The following is a 23339-nucleotide window of genomic DNA, read 5'->3' on the forward strand; positions in this document are numbered from 1 at the left end:
TACGATGAAGATTTCATTTAGTCGTGATGCAAATTATATGACAATGTTTTCAGAGGTTTGTGCTAATTTTTGAAGAATAGATGTTGTTGTTGTTACTATGAGTTTTTAAAGTGATAAGTTATAGCAACTGATAATCATATTTGTGACAAATTGCACATTTGCAGGAGTTACAAATATTTCAGAGATGGATCTACGATGAAGATTTCAATTAGTCGTGATGCAAATTATATGACAATATTTTCAGAGATTTGTGTTAATTTTGAAGAAGAGAAGTTGCTGTTGTTGTTACTATGAGTTTTTAAAGTGATAAGTTCGAACAACTGATAATCATATATGTGACAAATTGTACATTTGCAGGAGTTACAAATATTTCAGAGATGGATCTTCAATGAAGATTTCATTTAGTCGTGATGCAAATTATATGACAATGTTTTCAGAGGTTTGTGTTAATTTTGAAGAAGAGAAGTTGTTGTTGTTACTGTTGTTGTTACTATGAGTTTTTAAAGTAATAAGTTAGAACAACTGATAATCATATTTGGACAAATTGCACATTTGCAGGAGTTACAAATATTTCAGAGATGGATCTACGATGAAGATTTTATATAGTCGTGATACGAATTATATGACAAAGTTTTCAGAGGTGTGTGCTAATTTTGAAGAAGAGAAGTTGTTGTTATTGTTACTATGAGTTTTAAAGTGGTAAGTTAGAACAACTGATAATTATATTTGGGACAAATTACACAATTGCAAGAGTTACAAATATTTCAGAGATGGATCTACGATGAAGATTTCATTTAGTCGTGATGCGAATTATATGACAATGTTTTCACAGGTTTGTGCTAATTTTGAAGAAGATAAGTTGTTGTTGTTGTTGTTGTTGTTACTATGAGTTTTTAAAGTGATAAGTTAGAATAACTCATAATCATATTTGGGACAAATTGCACATTTGCAGAAGTTACAAATATTTCAGAGATGGATCTACGATGAAGATTTCATTTAGTCGTGATACGAATTATAAGGCAATGTTTTCAGAGGTTTGTGCTAATTTTTGAAGAAGAAATGTTGTTGTTGTTGTTGTTGTTGTTACTATGAGTTTTTAAAGTGATAAGTTAGAACAACTAATAATCATATTTGTGACATTACAAAATTGCTTTTCTTCGAGGATGTAACTGGTGACGGTGTCATTAGATTTGAGCATACAGATGTGTTAGCTGGAGATGATTTTGTGGACGAGCAAGGGAATGTAACATTTCAGTTTCAAATTCAAGCTATTCCTATACCCCTGTGAGTTCTATAACGTTAGTACACAACTTATTATGGGCACCTCTCTAAAGCTTTTTTTATGATTGTTTTTTTATAAACAACGATGATCCTGCTCCCGTTCACCCTTGCAATAGAGCGTTTATGTTGGAGTTGTATTGGGCTCAGAAGGAAATCATCGACCACTGTTAGTACACAAAACTTATTATGGGCACCTCTCTAAAGCTTTTTTTATGATTGTTTTTTATAAACAACGATGATCCTGCTCCCGTTCACCCTTGCAATAGAGCGTTTATGTTGGAGTTGTATTGGGCTCAGAAGAAAATCATCGACCACTATTTTACTAATATCTTCAATGAGACATAAGACACCCTTCAAAAGTTAAAGAGTGGAAAGAGCTGGAAAAGGTATGTTTTATATATAAGTAGTTGAACCCTGTTTCTTCACCATTACCGGTTTCTATCATATCGATATCTATCTTCTATCTATCCATTTTCCATGCAATATCATATCTTTATAATATTGTATCACTTTTTATTATATTTGTTAAATATATATGCAGTTATTCGAGGTCAGATATTGTGTTGTCTATAGAAAAAGATAAATTTTGGGAGTCATTACTAGTGTACTGTAAAAAGGACCATCTTTTGGTCTCAATCCTTTATGCTGGTTCCGACTTAATATCTAGGGAATCCCAAAAAAGTCTTCCTAATTTAGTCGAAGACATTAACGACCAGTTTCGCTTGAAGAGTAATATTGCAGCAGTGCCAAAGTCAGCTTCACAACCGAGAGTCTTTTCTTTGACAATATTAAAGAATAATGCTTTAAATCGTGATGATGTTCTGTCATGTTAGTAATCATGGAATCTCAAGGATAAAGATCATAGTGATCAGCAAGAAAGCAAGCATAAGAGTACTCATGTGGGAGATACTCATAGAAACTCATTATAGAACAATGTATGGTGATAGGGAAATTAACTTGGTTACGGTTGATGTACCATCTACTGAGACCTATACTACGGGAGAATCTTCATGGTATGAAGTATTTAGTCTCTGAATTACGTCATTTGATTCTAAATTATATCATTTGTTTTTTACAATGATTTTATTGGAATTTGTGTGAATGAATTACGTGATTTGCTGATAAATTGTGTTGTTGATGTTTATTGTTTGAATTGTTAAAAGTTTTTGATTTAATTTTGAAGAAGGGATGTTGTTGTTGTTGTTGTTACTATGAGTTTTTAAAGTGATAAGTTAGAACAACTGATAATCATATTTGGGACAAATCGCACATTTGCAGAAGTTACAAATTAAATATTTCAGAGAAGGATCTACGATGAAGATTTCATTTCGTCGTGATGAAAATTATATGACAATGTTTTCAGAGGTTTGTGCTAATTTTGAAAAAGAGAAGTTGTTGTTGTTGTTGTTGTTACTATGAGTTTTTAAAGTAATAAGTAAGAACAACTGATAATCATATTTGGGACAAATTGCACATTTGCAGGAGTTACAAATATTTTAGAAATGGATCTACGATGAAGGTTTCATTTAGTCGTGATGCAAATTATATGACAATGTTTTCAGATGTTTGTGCTAATTTTTGAAGAAGAGATGTTGTTGTTGTTACTATGAGTTTTTAAAGTGATAAGTTATAACAACTGATAATCATATTTGTGACAAATTGCACATTTGCAGGAGTTACAAATATTACAGAGATGGATCTACGACGAAGATTTCATTTAGTCGTGATGCAAATTATATGACAATGTTTTGAGAGATTTGTGTTAATTTTGAAGAAGATAAGTTGTTGTTGTTGTTGTTACTATGAGTTTTTAAAGTGATAAGTTAGAACAACTGATAATCATATTTGGGACAAATTGCACATTTGCAGGAGTTACAAATATTTCAGAGATGGATATACGATGAAGATTTCATTTAGTCGTGAAGCGAATTATATGACAATGTTTTCAGAGGTTGTTATTGCTGCAATTCACCGTGTTGACAATACAAAATTATTTTTTTCGAGAATGTAACTGGTGACGGTGTCATTAGATTTGAGCATACAGATGTGTTATCAGATTTGAGCATACAAATTTGGGCATACCAAATAATATTATCAGGTTGTGTTACTGAATTTCTTCTTTCTCAACCTTCATATTTGATTACATTCATGTTAAAAGAACAACTAAATAAGCAAATTGAAAATGGTAAACTTGTTTGAAAAGTTAAAGGTAGAAAACAAAGTAGTGTTATAATCTAGTTAACAATTTTTGCAAATAAAAAGTCAGAATAAATAACTTCAAATAATATAATATATGAGAAACAAAGAGGCCGACAAAATTGCACTAAAAAGTGATGTTTCTAATGATAAAATTATCATCTTAATCATTTAAATTATCAACAATTTTAAAAATGCAACTTTAATACCGTAACACTTAGTAAACATACACCAAGAAACTGATCCTAACCGCAAGGGCTGTAAAATCTATAAAAATGAAAAGGAAAAGGAACTGCTAAGAAATATGGTAAAGAACTTTTATGTGGTAAACGACATAAAATAATAATAATAATAATAATAATAATAATAATAATAATAATAATAATAATAATAATAATAATAATAATAATAATAATGAAAAAGAATGACCATTAATAAAGGAACCGTTAATAATGAAAATAAATTGCTATCAGAAAAGGAATCGCTAGGGCATTTGTGGCTTTAAAAATATGCTTTAGTACGGATATCAATTTTGGAAGCAACAATTTTTCAATCGTAATGGAAGTGGTTTAGTGGTGAAAGTTGTAATGTATAGTCAAATGGTATGGTACTCAAAGGTTTAGGAGTTTTATTTGCGTGGAGAAAGGAGGGAAATTTTTAGGTTAGAATTAGGGTTAAGTATAGCTTGACCGGTTAAGATTTATAAAATAACTTCAAATAATATAAAATAACTTCAAATAATATAATATATGAGAAACAAAGAAGCCGACAAAATTACACTAAAAAGTGAAGTTTCTAATGATAAAATTATCATCTGAATCATTTAAATTATCAACAATTTTAAAAATGCAACTTTAATATCATAACACTTAGTAAGCATACACCAAGAAACTGATCCTAACCGTAAGGGCTGTTAAATCTATAAAAATAAAAAGGAAAAGGAACTGCTAAGAAATATGAAAAGGAACTTTTATGTGGTAAACGACATAAAATAATAATAATAATAATAATAATAATAATAATAATAATAATAATAATAATAATAATAATAATAATAATAATAATAATAATAATGATAATGATGAAAAAGAATGACCACCAAGAAAGGAACCGTTAATAATGAAAAGAAATTGCTATCAGAAAAGGAACCGCTAGGGCATTTGTGGCTTTAAAAAAATGCTTTAGTACGGTATATCAATTTTGGAAGCAACAATTTTTTAATCAAAATGGAAGTGGTTTATTGGTGAAAGTTGTAATGTATAGTCAAATGGTACCCGATTCAATTCTTTGCAAAATCTTTTTTTCATAAAAAGGTTTAGGAGTTTTAATTGCGTGGAGAAAGGAGAGAAATTTGTAGGTTAGAATTAGGGTTAAGTATAACTTGACTGGTTAAGATTTATAAAATAACTTCAAATAATATAATATATGAGAAGCAAGGAGGCCGACAAAATTACACTAAAAAGTGAATTTTCTAATGATAAAATTATCGTCTGAATCATTTAAATTATCAACAATTTTAAAAATGCAACTTTAATGCCGTAACACTTAGTAAGCATACACCAAGAAACTGATCCTAACCGCAAGGGCCGTTAAATCTATAAAAATGAATTTTAAAAATGCAACTTTAATACTGTAACACTTAGTAAGCATACACCAAGAAACTGATCCTAACCGCAAGGGCTGTTAAATCTATAAAAATGAAAAGGAGAAGCAAGGGTTGTTAAATCTATAAAAAAGAAAAGGAAAAGGAACTGCTAAGAAATATGAAAATGAACTTTTATGTGGTAAATGACATAAAATAATAATAACAATAATAATAATAATGAAAAAGAATGACCACCAAGAAAGGAAACGTTAATAATGAAAAGAAATTGCTATCAGAAAAGGAATCGCTAGGGCATTTGTGGCTTTAAAAAAAATGCTTTAGTACGGTATATCAATTTTGGAAGCAACAATTTTTCAATCAAAATGGAAGTGGTTTATTGGTGAAAGTTGTAATGTATGGGCAAATGGTACCCGGTTCAATTCTTTGCAAAATCTTTTTTTCTCAATTCTTTTTTTCATAAAAAGGTTTGGGAGTTTTAACTGCATGGAGAAAGAATGGAAAAAATTTTAGATTAGAATTAGGGTTAAATATAGCTTGACCGGTTAAGATTTATAAATAAGAGATTAGTGTAAAAGTGATTACAAGAGAGCATTTATAATAGCACAGCTTTAACAATGCTATTGAGTTATGTAACTAACCCCCTACTTATTTGCTAAACTAATTACAAACAGATATTTCTATAGGGTCTATATATTTGCCTATGATTGAGTAATAACTGCATGTAACAATCCTTATAAAAAATGGTAAACGAAATGTAGTAATAACTGCATGTAACAATCCTTATAAAAAATGGTAAACGAAATGTATTTTGTTGTGTTAACTAACCTAATAGAACAAAACGTATAAAAATAAATAATTGCACCAAAAATAAATTGAATTGTATAACTAACCTATTGTTTCTTAAAAAAAAAAAAAAAAAAGACCTATTGAAAGCAAAACGTATATACCTAGCTTATTCCAAATTCTTTCCAACAAAAAGTGCATTAGTCTATACTTTTACCAAACAAAATAGCATTGGAATATATATATATATATATATATATATATATATATATATATATATTATTTTTTGGTAAGATATATTATTTTATTTAGGGAAATGTTAACTTGTGCCCTCAAGGCATACTAATAAAAGCTTAAATTATTGAAAAAGTTTACAAATTTATATTTTAATTTAAAGTACAAAATATAATATAATAATAAATAATATTATTCATATTACTTAAATAGTTCGCCTTATAGGCTTAAGAGGCTTTTTAAGAGGTTTGTGGCCTGGCCTTTTAAGCTAAATAGGCTTAAAAAAAAGCCTAGGCCTTCTATATTTAAGAAAAAAGTCTGACCTGGCCTGGTCTATCGTAGGCTAGGCCGTAGGCCCCTGTAGGCCGGTCTGGCCTATTCCCATCCCTACTAGTCGGTCTCATAGCATTGGTTAAAGATTTTACAAATAAAAATTTTAAAATGAAAATATAAGATGTTACTTTTGATCAAGTAATGATTACAATTTTTTCATGAAAACTTACTTGTTTTGGATGTTTAACCAATGCCCTTGAAGCACTGGTTCACATTTTTTTTAAGAAGCATTAAATTGAAATTTTGTAAACCTATTAATGATGATCATATATAAATATTGATTGGTTACATTAACTTTATAGAGGAACGTAATTGGGAACTTTTTTTTCTATTTCAGATTTTATAATGAGTTAATAGTTGAAATTAACTCTTGAATATAGATGAATTTTGAAAAATGATCCTGTGAAATAAAAAACATGTATTATAATCCTGTAATTTGATAATTTTATTATTTTTTATCCTAAAGTATATATGAAGTCCAAAAAAGCGAGCTACAGGTTGAATTTTTTCATGATTTTTTACATACATGTTTAGGCCGTTAAAATACGACTTTACGCAAAAAAAAAAAAAAAAGAACTTTTCGATTATGGATAAATTATTTATAAAGTTTTAAAGTGTCAAAAACTCAAAAAAAACAAAACAACGAAAATCTCAACCTAAAAATCGAATTTTGATTTGATTCTTTGGAGAGACATATTTAAAAATGCATAAAAATATCTACAAAGTTTCATAGTATTTTGAAGACATTTTGATTTATTTTTATTTTTCAATCAAAACATGTAAAATTGCAATTTTGTTCCAGTAAACGTATACTCACGGCTCAAATTTCATTCCCTAATTTTATGGGTATAGTTAGAACATCATTAGAACCTTCAACATGAAATTTTGGAGTTTTTAAATTAAACGAGAAATGAATTAATTATGAATTATTTTAGAAATTCAGAAGTACGGGGAATAAAAATTCATAATTAATCTATCCCTAGTCGTAAAAGTCTAATATTTTGTGTAAAACCATATTTCAATGTCTTAAACAAGTTTGGAAAAAATTATGAAAAAATTCAACCTCTACGTCACTTTTTTGGACTACACATATATTATAAGGTTAAAAATAAGAAGAATATCAATTTACATGGTTAGAATATATGTTTTTTATTTTAAAGTGTCGTTTTTCAATCATTACATATATTACAGGGTAAATTTAAACAATTAACTAACCCTTTTATAATTTAAGATCTTAATTTGTGGGGTTTTTTTGTTTACAAGAGAAAATTTGTGGGTTTGTATAAAATAGAGTATGAATGTTTCTTCTTAGCATTTCCTGCTTGTTAGTACTTAATGTTTGTGAGTTTCGTTGTTAAGCCTTCTTAATCAAAATAAAATCTCTAAAATTCAGTCTCTAAATTAGTATTAAATAGCAAATGAAAAAAGTTAACTAGAAAAAGCACTCTTTTTTTCTCAAATAAAAAGTATTGTCAACTTACTACTCATTTATTCATTTAACACACAAATTAGTTTATTACAATTTTTTTGACATATTAGTGTATTATAATGAATTAATTCCTTTTGTATCTTTGTGATCCTATTTAGAGATAAATCTCTGCAGTTGTATTAATCCATTTGAGGTAACATGTTAAGAAGCAAAGGAACCTCTCCAACAGAAAGAAGAAAAAAAACAAGGGAAAGGAAATTGGACGGAGCATATATCAAACATTATTACATTAATAATAATCTAATATGAAACTCCTCAAAAAAAAAAAAAAACTAATATGGAAGTTTACATCATTCTTCGCATTTTGAAACTTTTTGGTGGCAGGCTGCCCAATTATTAAAAAGAAAAAGAAAAAAAAAAACACGTTTATTCATAGAAAATATGGACGCAAATTAAAGAGTTGTGGGAGTTAATTTGCCTGTCGCTAACCACAGTTCACAAGCTGGACCCGGAATCATTTTGTTCAAATAAAATAGATATTTATATAAAACAGAGATATAGATATGGGAAAAAAATATCTACCAAAAAAATGATAAAGAAAAATGGAAATGTGACGATATTATACTTATTTTTAGGGGTGTTCAAATCCAAACCGATCCAAAATAAAACTGCAAACCACAAAAAATTGAATACATTTGGATACATTTGGATCTTGTTTTGTAAAAACTGCTAAGATTGGATCGGATGTTGGATCACTTTTTCAAAACCAAACCAAACCGAACCACAAAAGGTAAATATTAATACTTATTTATTCTTTTATTAGTATTATTTATTGAATTATTTTGTATCTTGTTGGTTTTTAATCTTATATAATTCATTAATTTAATCTATATTATTATTACTTCATATGTTTCAATAATAATCGATAACTTTCATAACGTAATTTTAATTTTTTAATATACTTTGCATCAAACCAATTAGTTTACCGTGTTTGTGTAATATGAAGTTTAATAAAAAAAAAATCTTAAAAAAAAAGTAAAACTAAAATAAAATATTTTGCATTTTGGATATCCAAAAACTGATCCAAATTAAACCGCATATATTTTTGGATAGGTTCGGTTTTAATTTTTTTAGAATAGTCATCCAAACCGAACCGAACCGTATGTGATTTTTATTTTGGATCGGATGATATTTTGCCTCAAAATCGATAGAAACCGCACTGTAAACACCCCTGCTTCCCTCATTGTCTCAAATGACAAAATCACACCAAAGACAGAGGATCTGATGCAAGATCATCTTAATGACAATAATTTTGTTCTTCTCGGGTCTTTTCTACCTCGATAAATAGATGCATCATTTGGTTACACATTATCTATTTCATTACCACTACTCCTACTCATTCTCATTCTAACCTAAGCGTCGGAATAATGACTTTATATGCCACCCCCACCTCTAAAGCAACAAAGTGTTATCCAACTCGGCCAACCTCTTCGGTCCATCCAGGATCAGGAGGTAAATGCTACCCTTAATATCCTTTTTAAACTCCTTCGGTGTTCCAATTACTATGTACCACTGGATTACACCTGAAATAAAAAAAAAATTACTCTCTAAATCATTCACATAGTAATGATACGCGTAACCAAATTATCTAAGCTTAAGTGGTTAGTGGACAATCGTTTGAGAAACCATGAGTTTGAATTCTAGTTGAAATAATCTTTTGTCAGATTTTACTTATCTTCGAGCTGAACTCTAGATTATTGTAACGATTTTTCTAAAAATTGAAGGATTAAGAGAAAAAAAATGTAATTATATGTATGATTTGAAGACATATGGAGTTAAAAATCATACATTTATATTAATACGAATGTTACTTTCATCGACGAATTTTACACACTCGTGTAAACTAAATTGTAGAGAAGAATATAGAAAATGGGTGAATATGATGCCAAAATGAATATTGAGGTAACCACCGTAACATTTTCAAGGTAAAATAAATCCGTATAGGAGAGTTAGAGGAGTCACAAGAGCACCCTGACCCTTTGGAATAGGATGGAGGCAATGAATTGGTTACACAAGTGTATTAGCACCTTGTATGAGCTGTAAGGCTTTAAACCACTTGGTGGGTGACACATCAGAAAGAAGATTGGTGGGCCCAACGTAATTTTGTGTATTGTAACTAGTAATGGCACGAGTTACCCCATGAGAGGGGTTTATGTTGAAATGGTTTAAACCAAATGAGGTAAAAGAGTGTAATAGGGTAAAAAAGTGTATTTGGACAAAGTGAATGGCGTTTGGGATGAACAACTGGAAAGTAGTTTAGTGTTTTAAATTAAAGGTTCAAAAAAAAAAAATATTAAAGGTTCATTGAAACTTCGCATTTTCGTTTGCAACTTGACCATGCTCAACTAGTGAGTACTTTTTTAGCACTATAAATACACTCTCATTCTATGCATATCGACTCGTGGAACTTAGAGAGAGAAAGAAAGAGATCTTTTGAGATAGCTTGAATTGAGGGTTTTCACTTTGAGATAGAGAGATAGTGTTTGTGACACATATTTTTAACTATTCCAAAATTTACAAATAGTTTTATTATATTCAAGAAGAAATGGCCATGACTCGTGAATCTTGGGCTTTTGTTTTCGGCATTATAGGTAGAATATACAAGCTCTAGCCATAAGCCATGCATATATTATTGCTTTTCAATTTCTTTCATTAGTGTTATACACTTTTATTTTTAATTTAATATCATCATTTTCTTCCTCTCCTTATTCATCAATATCATCTTCTAGTTTCTTTTTATAAGCGGTTTTTTTTTTTCATCTAGTTTGTTATGCTTGTTGGATCATACATCAAATTGATACCTAAAATTTAACGTTAGCTTTTATTGTCCAAATGTTCTTTAGAGTAAAATTTTAATTAGCATGTTAATTGGAACCGTGTTAACATACATACAGATTGCATGGCGATATGGCATATTTTTATTTTCTCAATAAACTATATTTTTTTGCTCATAAGATCTTAGTACAGATATTGAAAAAAATCAAATATATATGTAGGCTGAAATAAAAGTAGTCATTTGTTAACAAGTGCTGATGGATATTTCTTGTTTGTCTTTTTGTCATTGTTTTTACAGGCAACATCATTTCCTTTGCGGTGTTCCTCTCACCATTGTAAGTAACCATTTTGTTTTCTTGTAAATTAATTAAACAAAGTTGAAGTGATAATTTCCTAAACGTATATATGTATATATTTGTATATGCAGGCCAACTTTTTACGTAATCTTCAAGAAGAAATCTGCTGAGGGATTTCAGGCACTTCCTTATGTTGTGGCACTTTTCAGTGCAATGCTTTGGATCTACTATGCATTTGTCAAAAGAGAATCTGCTCTTCTTCTTATCACCATTAACACTTTTGGAATTGTTGTTGAATCAGCTTACATTATAATGTTCCTAATTTATGCCCCAAAGAAACAAAGGGTATACATATTTCTTTTAAGCTCATAAATAAGTTTACACTAATTTTAAATATTTTTTCCTTATAAAAAAAAAACTTTACTATAAATTTTGAAATTGTACTAATTAATTTGTTTTTTTTCATTTCTCACAGCTTTCAACCATAAAACTCCTTCTCTTGCTGAATGTGTTTGGGTTTGGAGCCATGCTTCTATCAACTCTCTACCTCTCAAAGGGAGCAAAACGTCTTGCTATCATAGGATGGATTTGCCTTGTTTTCAACATAAGTGTATTTGCTGCACCTCTCTTCGTCATTGTAAGTATTCTTAATTTATGTACTTACTAATTAATAATTATTTTGAATTATATATTTAAATTTATTTTTTCCCAATTAAATGAGCAAGTGATAATTAAATAAATAATTATTATTATCATTTTCTTCCATGCAGAGCAAAGTCATAAGGTCGAGAAGCGTTGAATACATGCCATTTTTCTTGTCCTTCTTTTTAACCATCAATGCTGTTATGTGGTTCTTCTATGGCCTTCTCCTCAGGGATTACTATGTTGCCGTAAGTCAATATTCATATAATTCACTTTCCCATTTGTTTGTACTTTGTATGGAAGATATCCCTTTAACTTTATAGTATTTGATAATGTTGAAATAATTTTAGAAAAAGAAATTAAATTTAATGTGCTTCATTAATGTGGAGTTTCCATGAAAAGAAACATCTAAGTGCTATATGGACCCCTACCAATTTTCTTAGTTACGTTATTAATTAATTGAATCTTTTCTTCTTTTTGGATGATATGCAGCTACCAAACACACTTGGATTTGTGTTCGGCATAATTCAGATGGTGGTGTATTTGATATATAGAAATGCTACACCAGTGGTAGAGGCACCAATGAAGGGTCAAGAGTTGAGTGGTGGTCATATAATTGATGTTGTGAAGATTGGAAACGACCCCAATCGTGCAGGTGGAGGTGCCGTTAGCAAAGTCTGATTTTAACAATCGAGTACATTCGGGAAAATAAAAATTGAAAAAGCAAAAAAATCTTAACCTAAACTTTCAATTTCATATAATATTGTAAAATGCAAGAAGGGTGCTTAGCCTCTGGTATAAGTATTTAGTTTTATTATTAATGTAAAGGTGTGTGATTTAAATTCGGTGTAATTGGCAAAAATGGTCATATAAGCAAGCTATATAGCAATATTTCTAAGCTTTGGCCATGTATCGTAACACTCCCATAATTGTACTACTACTACGTGTAACGTAGTATATTCTCTTCTCTTAGTGTATCCCTCAGTCAAACTCATTTCAAGTTCACTTTTCCTTGTATACGTAATCGATGTTCCAGTATTAATGAAAACGAATTGTTTTAGTAATTTTGTCGTTGGGTACTATACAATCATTTACTTGATAGCTACACTTCTATTTGAATTTATTATAAAAATTAAATTAAATTGTTGAACACTTGAATTTATAATTTAATCATAGCTATCTATACGACAAATTATTACTATGGCAAGTAGCTCCTTTGGTGAGTTAAGGAACACCCGTAACAAGTTTAACGTATTTAGAGGCCTAAATCAAAAATTAAAATGAGATTTTTTTAGATTCAAACTTGCAATCTCAAGGTAGGACAATCCGTATCTGCGCCTAACAAACTGTGAGTTAGATGTTTATGGAAAATATCACTTGGCTTATTAGTGTCAAATAAAATTTTTTTTGTTTTTGTTTAGAGGCCAAAGACCTTAAAAAAATGTACTTTTCAAACAGCTAAAGTAAGGATTTGGGTTACTTTATGTATGGATCAGCTGAAAGGACATCGAATAAGTTTTAAGAAAGAGGTTCGTAATTCCTTTTTTTAAAAGGAAGTTGAAAGTTCTAACTCTGAAAACTAACATGACTACTCCTATACTAATATATATGTCCATTCATACATAAAATTATGCCAATTGCTATAGTCATCAAATCATCTATAGTTTTTTTTTTTTTTTGACAAAATCAAATCATCTATAGTTAAATGTTTATCAAAAGTAAATCCATGATATATAAATGTGAAGGGATGGGTACTCTTTGCTTTTTCATGTGTCATATACAAAGGGACAGATAAGCCCTCCCTAAAAGTGCTTCATTTCAAAAACAATTAATGTTCATCTTGATAACGGCATCGTTCTAATTAGAAGAAAAAAATAGCGAACACTATATGATTAAAGGATACTAATCTAATCTAGTCAAATCCCATTCCATCACAAAAGGGAAAGTGCTAAAAGCAATGCCATTATGCCAATAATTAGACATTAATTAAATATAGAACATCTGGATTATAGCGCAATACAATGAAGATTGACTCTTAATTAAAATTTACTTGCGAACGTTTGCTCAAAATATCAACCATTTGAGACATATAAGCCAAAGTCAAAAACAGTATAAAAGTGCTGAAACGTGAATTGCTTGATGCCAAGGGAACCCACATGTTTATTTGTCTTTTCTTTCATCTCTTGCATTTTTTATTATAAAAAAAAACACCTTTTCTCCTTTTTCACTATTGTCTAATCTACCAATACCAGGTAGAATAGCTTGTTCTAACTGAAGTAGTAACCGTTATGATAGTGATTTGTCATTTGTGTAATTAGGTAATTGTACGTGTCCTTTAGATTAATTAGGTTTAGTTTTTGGTAGGAAAGTACACATTTTATAATTGCACATATTTTAATCAATATGATATTAAAAACTGTCAAAAAAATAAATCACTATGATAAAATTGAATTGTTCTCCATTAAGATTGGCTTGATATTTTGTATGAAAATATTATATGCATAATTCCTTGCAAGGTATTTTTATATGAAATAAAATGAAACCCCACCACTTCATGTTTTGTGGTAGCCTCAATTGCAAGGTAGACATATCGTAGGTCTCAAAATAAAAGTTTCATACTACTATAAAAAGAGCAAAAGGACGACAAAAGTTAGCTAGGATTTGTATATATTCTATTCCACAGGAAAAAAAAAAAAAAAAAAAAACTTGATCAACCTTTTATGTATATGTGTTGTTAATTCGTTTTGTGCTTTTAATCAAATGTCGCGTTCTGATGTAGAGACGGAAATTATGGATGATTTGTTTCAAATGGTTCAAATTTATTGATTTATTTAAGTTATTTATTTTTGGAAGATAACCTCAATTAATAAAGGGAAATGGTAGGCGGAGGAAAATGCACTAATTAAAAAACGCAATATTGTGAAAGAAATGGGCCAACGCACCATAGGCATTATAGGATGAGTATGCGTCTCAAGATAAGTATTTGAAAGCTTTACGCAAATGAGTGAGCCAAGGGTTGTTCTAAAAGTTGCCTATGATTGTGTTGAAAGATAACATTACCATGCATGCACAATACTTGGTTGGCTTGTTCCCATGTTAATTCAATCCTATAACGGATGTGCCACCATGCATATAGCTAGGTAGATGTAGATAAGGTGTGATGTAATAAACCACTTGTTAGGTGTACCTTTAAAGATCTCAATTAGATTAATAATTTAATTAATCCATTAAATGAGTTGATATTAATAATTTGGACTATATATTATATGGATACAACGACAACAACAACAATCAAGTCATCAAGTCTTATCCCACTAAATAGGACCGACTTTATATTATATGAATGATCTAAAATATATGAATGATCCGGAATGAGTTGGAATGTTCCTGGTTAGTCCGTCGAGAGGTCACTTGCCATCATCAAATGAATACATTATACATAGCTAACTTCTCACATAGGCTTAACCCTAGCCACCACCTTTATCAAATAGAGGATAATAATACTCTAACACTATTCTCTCTTCTCCAAAGACAAATACAGATTCATAGACACCTAAAAATAATCTAAGTTAATTAGGCGAAAAAACTAAGTTAAGAGTTAGAAGATGCACAGATAGTCAACTGATGGATCAGTCGAACTATGGACAGGTGAATACAAAGGATTATGAAGGTCGTGGGGGTGTTAGAATTGATCAAAGGCATGAGGAATTGAAAATGATTTGTCCTCAAAGACTCGTGTTCATGTTTTTAGCTCAAAGTAATAGAAATGGTTATAATATGGGACGCATGATCAGAGGGATAGTGTTGCATGGACTAGATACTAGAAAACATTGTGAAATAACGGAAAGAATGTCAAACGTGGGGTCCCACACACACACCTAACAACGGTAAAAAAAAAAAAAAAAAAACACATTATCGTGCGAGTTTAGCCGAATAATGGCAGTCAGACTAGTCTTTGTAAGCCACATTCATAGCCAACAAAATTATGTGCTCTAACACATTGTCGATTAATACCGATATAAATTTCATTTTAGACCTACTTAATCGATAAAACTTTAATTTCTACTCACAATTTACCTTTTATCTACATGTTTTTCATTTTAATTGTGTTTTTCTTAATTATGTAGTTCTCGAAAAAAACCCAAAATTATGTACTTAACAGCAAACTCTTTAGATGAGTTAAGTAGCCCACAGTCGAGGGACAAAGTTCTTTTCTTGATGTAATCGCTTGAAGAAAAATAGACCACTATTAAGAGCTATTAGTCGAATCCTCGACTAACTTTCAAGTTCGACAACAATATCTATTAGAAAAATTAAAATTGCGAGAGACTAAAAAAATAAAATTGTTCACCAAATTTGACATCTCTAACACTTAGTGATGAAATTAGAGACGGATTTTTTTTTTCCTTTTTCCATCCCTAAATTTTTGTTGATATTCCAACTCTTTCTAGTAATATGTATTGTATCGATTTACACATGGTCGACTCAAAGATAGGGTCATCAAGATTCAAGACAACACTAAAAGATTAATAGAAACACTTACAACCTTTCAATTCGATTGAGATATCTTACATGAAATGTAGATTCGTCTTTCTTTTATTCAATTTGTATCCATAAAATCATAAGGATAATATTAAAATCCTTCACTCTCCTAAAACCCCATTAGAGTATTTGTCAACTTGTATCCATATATCAACTCTGTCTTCTTAATTAATTCGCGCTTTATATCAATGTCAATCAAATGATCAATGTTTATTACATGGGCATGGGGGGTGCCTGCCAATTTCGACCACCTAGATATGATTCCCCATTTCTCTGCTTTTTTATACATACGTACTTTTCAGTGGCTAACATCAAATGTATTAGCCAATGATTGCCCCATAATGGTGTCCTAGATATATGTATGATTTGGTTTATTATATGGTTGATTTGGTTTATCGGAGACTGGTGCTCTACCTTGTGTCATGCATCAACTTTGTGGTGGACCTTGCTTAGCTCATTCTTTAATTCAATCATATCTTACTCTTCCTACTTTTTATTGTCTTTTAATTTCTCCTGTTAATAACGATTAATCATCAGTTCAGTTGCCAATTGCCAAAAAAATTATCTTAATACGTGTTCTTTCCAACTCTATCATTTTGCGACACATCACTCATTCAAGATTTTGTGTTCCCATTTATTACCAGAATGGTGCAATTGTGTCCGCAAATTATTAGTGATACTGACTATTACGTACAATATTGTGCGTACCCTCAACCAGAAGTTAAATTGGTGGTGAAAATTTAGATTAAGGAAATTAAATTTGCTAATTTGTATTTTCTTATCAGTGCGGTTTTTCCCTACAATTTTTGGTTTATACTTTCCATTTAAATCAAGCGCGTAATTGGGCGAGCTCTTCAACCCTTCGTAATTAGAAAGTGAGAAGAGTTTCCATCGAACGCGGTTTTTACTTTGATTTTTATCATTGAAGCAAAATATGTATGAGTTGCATAGATACGACGTAGACTTGTAAAGATAGTTTGTCAATAGTGTAAGAAATTTCAACTAAATTCCTTAAAAAAAGACCATTAATTAGAGAAATTATAATGTTGCCACTAACTTTAGTGATTGAGAAATTATATCAAAATTTTAGTCACAATATAACTTTGTAATAGTGTAACTCATAGGTGGATTTTCCAAGTCACATTGAGCACCAAACCCTTAGATATTTCCTTACCTAGCCTCAGGATACAAACACCAAAAACAAATTGTCCAAATCAGCTGGCATGCATGATAGCCATATTAATCAAGTAACTGTATGCTAACCAACGTACATAGAAACACCCCTAAAAAAACGTACAAGAAAAAGTCACACCTAACACTAGATAGAGTTACTGAGCCCCCTGAACATTACCCTTCTAAGTAATTATTAGTCAAGGAGAGTAGGATCCTTTGCCAAAATAGCTTCCATGAGAAGGCAAACTACCTTATTTAGAATTAGAATATAGAATCCCGTTGAATAATATGCACCATAATCTCTTTTGCAGATAAATCAACCGGAGCAATAAATTTGAGAGATAAAAGTATGACTTTTTAGTTGATAGCAAGACAAAATTTTAGTGATGGAACGCATAAATTTGTTAGCTGGAATCAAAGTTTGGACTTCATTTTTGGTACTCCTTTCAACATCTTGACAATATTAATAATATCAGTCAGCTATATATACCACCTCCGACAACGGATAAAAAGTATGATCTAACTTAGAACATACTTCCATATATTATTGCCCTCCCAACTATTAAATCATAGAGATGGCAACATGGTTTCGGTCCGATATATCAACCCAGAAAATGGTAAACATGAAAGGGTGAATGAAAGTATTTGATCTCTCCAACCTCACTTACGAGTCGAGTCGAGACTTGAGGGCAAGGCAAATCATCCCATCGACCCGGTCATTTTTATTAAAAAAAAAATGGTTTTATTTTTTCATAATTCTTTTAGTGATTTTTGGCGGACCAACTCGCCAACCTATCACTTTTTATCTCAAAATCTTTTTTATATGTTTTGATTTTTTTTTTGAGCAATGCTATATCTCTAGAAAAATAACATCAAAAATTCTTCAAGAATAAAGAATAGCCAATCACAATGCACTATTTGCCACAATTCAAGGAGGTGTGGCTGAAAAATAGGAAGTGGACAAATAAATCATCCAATTATGAAAAATTCTTGAAGCTATTTCTTGAAAAATTCTTGAAGCTATTTTTCTTGAGAAGTAGCATTTTCCTTTTTTTTTTAAATGGCTGATTAACCCCAGCCATCTAAATATTGCAAACCAAACTACACAAGAACTTGATAAGTTATAAAGAGCAAACAAATGTAAATTCATACTCCGCTGTCCCGAACACAAAGTTGCTTTAATGAAATTGTTATGAATAATTACTAGAGATTTTTTTGAGTAACTTACTTTGAAATTAATGACTATTTTCTAATATATATACCAAAAGCAGCAAAACTTATATGACTTTAAACAGCCCGTCCAGTAATTTGATTTTAAGGCTTTTGCTAATTCTGATTTTAACTAATTAAGTCGATTCCACAATACTTACATGTACAGAATAAGATATATACCTATATTGAATAAGTGCTCAATCAAATTGCTTGCCGAATACTTAGTAGTACAATACAAGTGTACAACCTTATTACATAATATAAGCTGAATACGTACGTTGTCCTTCATGTCAGACTTTACATACAACATTTTGTCACGATTATGTTGTATAACATCGTCACGTAATTAACATGATGCAATATTTGTTACTTGACCAGAAACTCTAATAGAGCTTCCTCTTTAAAAAATGGTCCATGCTTTAGAGTGGAGACAAATGTTACAACATGCCTTAATGAACTTGACTTGCATAATTTGCAACTCACACCAATTATGTCGGCAAATGCAAAGCATTCACGTTTTAATCAACAATTAATAGGTCTTGTTTGAATAGAAAAAGTTAACACACAAATGCACTACGAAAACATTATGTATAGTCTCTTCAAATGGAAATTTAACATCTAATCAATCTCTTCTATACAATTCCACCACACAAAATAAAATATAAAAGCAACCACAAAACTAAAGGATATTAGGGGAAAAGAAGAATAAGGACCATTTTGTTCTGTATCCCATGAATATTTGAACAAAGATATTAGTGAACAAATTGAGTTGGCTCAGCCAGCAATGATTAATTCAAAGCACTCCACTTGTAAGGCAGGGTTTGATTGCCACTTCTTAGTTAAAGAATTAAGGTGGGTGTGCCATGCTCATTGGATCAAATTGCAAAACAGGGTCAGGTTTAAGTCGGTACATAGAAATACTTACTTACTCACAAACATTTTTTTTTTAGCAATACTTAGTCACAAACATAAATAACAAAAGTTTAGGCAAACACATAAATTGAAAAGATTAAAAGAGAAATTAATGGAATGATGTGACTAATATCTTTCTCATTTATATTTCTTCGTTTATGTGACTGTGTCCAAACATTTTTTATATGTATATTTATGCTGAAATAAGACTTTGTCGATGGTACAAGTTACTACCTCCAGAAATGAATATAAGATCTTTTGAGTTTTTTTTATTGTCCTTTTCAATAAGACTTCTTTCAAATTTTAAAGTGCATTCTTGTCAATATATTGTTATTTATGTCGTATATTTTTTTGCAAGGAAAATGCTATTTATCTAGAAAAATAGCATCAAGAATTTTTCAAGACACATGTGGCAAGTTTTAATTGCATGATTTATTTGTCCACTTCCTATTTTTCAGCCACACCTCCTTGAATTGTGGCAAATAGTGCATTGTGATTGGTTGCTTTTTATTCTTGAAGAATTCTTGATGTTTTTTTTTCTAGAGATATAGCATTGCTCTTTTTGCAATATATAATAAATACTTTATTTAGTAAAAGATATGTAATAAATACTCTATGATAACATTATTATCTAGGTAATCTTATGCTAAAACATAACACTTGTCTATAAAATTAATACAATAATCAACTTTTTTTACTTCTCGTGTTGTTCTCATAAAGATCCTGTATTTAGGGACATAGGTAGTATTTTTACGCGTCACTTCTAAAAAATCGCATATAGATATAGTTTTTCAATTCTAAGTGTTTTTTTCTAACCATAAAATTTACGTTTTTTTTTAAATGTAGAGTATGTATAGAGAAAATCATTTTTTACGTGTGATAACCCTCTGATTCTCATTGAATAGCAGCCATGGTAATATGGAGTTAAGTATGATAGGCTCCTATGATTAACGATAATTCTATCAGACCACACATTTTATGTTTTTCTTTTACGCGTGCACATTTTTAGGTTCAATTAGAGCTTTGAGAGTGCAAACAGCTCTGCATAACTGGACCTCCAAAATTTTGGTGTCCAAAATATATTTTTTTATATATGTAATTCATGGAAAAAATGATTACATACTAATAACACGGTAATGATTTTAAATATGTAGACTGGCCGAGTGGTAGTATTCGGTGTTGGTAATTTTATGGTCATGTGTCCGCTTTATGCTCTTTCACTTCAAAAAAAAAATTCTTTTCAGCATGATAGGGCTTCATCATCAATTTTTTTTTTTCCTTTTCAACATGATAGGGCTTTAATTTGAGTCTAATTTATCATGGATTTGAGGTCCATATATATGTTCTCACTCTTCGGTGCAACTTTCCTCAACCAATTGGACATATTTTTACAAATAAAAAATATAACTTTTTTCTTCTTATTTTTTAGAGCACTTCTTATAATTTTTTGGATACTTATCGTATAAAATAGCAAAGTTCTAACAACAAACATTATAATTATTCTATCAAAAAATAAAACAAACATTATAAACTTTTTTTTCCTCTTTTAAAAAAATTGTGTTTTTTTCTTCTAGAGTCTTATCTTTACTACACGAGTCGGACCTCCAAATTTATAGAGACTAACACTTAGTTCAATCCACAAGAAACACAATAAATTGGGTTGGGGCACTTATATTTAGCTAAGTAAATGAAAAGGAAAGTCTCCCTTGTACTTCTGCATTTAATTTCCTTACCCTCGTCTTTTTAAAAAAAAATAAAAAAAATAGTTTACTTTTTCGCTTTTCCTTCTCTAAAAAAATTCAGCAAGTTTTAAATGTGAGCTTTTCTCTATCTATCAGCAAATTTTGTAACTAAAAAATAAAATCAGCAAATTTAACTATCTGTAATAAATCTCATTTCAAAATTTGACTGTGGGTAACCTTTTTTTTTGTTAAATTTTGAAATTTTTTCTTTAATTGCAAATTTTTGGAATGCATTTTTCCGATGATTTTAATTAAATTTTACAAAATATCTTTTTATTTTGAAAAAAATGGAGAGTTTTCTATTGATAATTATATAAGTTTATCTATTTAAAAATTGAAAGGAATAAAATAAGAAATGGAAAATATAAGCAAAAAATTTATTTGAAAAGTTGATCTATATGGTCTAAATTACATACATCAAATTTTCAAATATAAATTTGGTATATTTCTCATTTCGAAAGTAGTATACATATTTTTTCTAGGGGGAAAGAAAAAAATATACATAGATGGGGTGGAGGAGTATATAGGGAAAATTTTCCAAGTATAGTATCTCAATTAAAAAAATGCACAAAGTATAACTTTATTGGTTAACAATAACACTTTGTTAAGCATCATAAAAAAACACATTGTTAAGTCATATATAGCCTTTTAACAAAGTTAAAATTAATTGTGTGAAATAATTTAATTAAAGTTATGAAGAGTATATAGGAAAAATTTTCCAAGTATAGAATCTCAATTAAAAAATGCACAAAGTATAACTTTATTGGTTAACAATAACACTTTGTTAAGCATCATAAAAAAAACACATTGTTAAGTCATATATAGCCTTTTAACAAAGTTAAAATTAATTGTGTGAAATAATTTAATTAAAGTTATGAAGAAGTCATACAAGTCATATATAATTTTTGAAAGAAAGGTCAAAAATATATTATTAAAAACTTGGCAATCAAAACATTAAGAGTGCTACGAGTGAAAAGTTACCGAGTCAGCAATTACATAAATAAAACACCAAACAACGGCACCACCGAACCAAAAGAAAAAGTGAAAATTATGTTAAGAGATGAAGTCACTCCTAGACATGTGAGTATCTAACTGATATCATAGAAGTGTGGTTAGTGTTGGGTCACGAAGGGAGCCCAAGGGACCACCCACGTTAGACATGAGCAACTATATAAGTGAGAAACATACCACATTTTTATTCAAGACCTTAAGATAATTGGTTTATAGGTTCTCTTACTTATAAAGTATTCAACCTCCACTTTTCTAACAAATATAAAATGTTCAACCTCAACTTTTCTAATTGATGTGGAACTTCTAATTCACTCTTGCCACACAACAATCTTTCCCACATTAGGCAAGAGCAATCACACAAGTAAGAGAGACACCACACTTTTATCCAAAACATTAACGCAATGGAATTTATGGGTCATCTTACTTCTAAAGTGTTCAACCTCCTTTATTCTAACCAACGTAAGACTTTTAACTTACATTTGCTACACAACAATTAGGTATAACGCTATTGCATTTTTGTTTGAAGACCATCAATATATATTATTTTCTACATAACTAAGTTTAGCTTGATAGCCAAAAGGCTAAATACATTATGTAGTTAGTTCTTTATTTTATTTTAACAAGTTGTTCCTTTTACTGTTCAAAAGTGTAAATCATTAATATTTTATTCAAATTTTGTTACAAAGAAGTGGGCGTGTATAAATAAAATAGGATAGTGTCTGTAAAATAGGATAATATGTGTGGGTATTGCGAGAGTTACGAAGTTTTTCTCTTAAAATATTGTGATCATTTACAAGCTTTTAGATCACTATAAAATAAGCTCAACCTCTATAACTTGCATGTTATAACTTTTTGCGTAGTTGTCATACATTGTGATAAAGAATCTTATTAACACAATGAATTCTATTTTGCTTCAATAATAATAGTAGTAGTAATAACAATAATAATAGATATTGTTATTATTCCACTAAAAATAATATATATATCCCAAATTGAATTTTGGTATTATCTAAAAAAACAAAATTGTACGCCGTTATCTCTCATCCGCTCACGAGATGCCTCCGTCGAACCCCAAAGAAGCAACTTTCGGCTGCCGCAATAACTTCCAAAAG

At 29.9% G+C, this 23339-nt stretch overlaps 1 protein-coding gene across 1 annotated transcript; it reads left to right on the top strand.

Annotated features, from left to right (window-relative positions):
- The first annotated feature begins 10323 nt into the window (after nucleotides 1-10323).
- LOC146934069 (bidirectional sugar transporter SWEET13-like) lies at nucleotides 10324-12699 on the top strand. Its single transcript, XM_085705922.1, has 6 exons — nucleotides 10324-10513; nucleotides 10996-11032; nucleotides 11125-11338; nucleotides 11469-11630; nucleotides 11764-11883; nucleotides 12128-12699. The coding sequence occupies exons 1-6, from the start codon at nucleotides 10468-10470 to the stop codon at nucleotides 12314-12316; spliced, it is 768 nt and encodes a 255-aa protein (XP_085562048.1). The 5' UTR covers nucleotides 10324-10467; the 3' UTR covers nucleotides 12317-12699.
- The last annotated feature ends 10640 nt before the right edge of the window (nucleotides 12700-23339 follow it).

The sequence above is a fragment of the Medicago sativa genome, chromosome 4, assembly GCF_051527215.1.
Source record: "Medicago sativa cultivar Bolivia chromosome 4, Bolivia_mono, whole genome shotgun sequence".
NCBI lineage: Eukaryota > Viridiplantae > Streptophyta > Magnoliopsida > Fabales > Fabaceae > Medicago > Medicago sativa.

Coding starts and splice junctions, on each gene's coding strand:
- LOC146934069 (XM_085705922.1), top strand. CDS start 10,468: ATGGCCATGACTCGTGAATCTTGGGCTTTTGTTTTCGGCATTATAG. Junction 10,514..10,995: donor TTTTGTTTTCGGCATTATAG/GTAGAATATACA, acceptor TTGTTTTTACAG/GCAACATCATTTCCTTTGCG. Junction 11,884..12,127: donor TCAGGGATTACTATGTTGCC/GTAAGTCAATAT, acceptor GATGATATGCAG/CTACCAAACACACTTGGATT.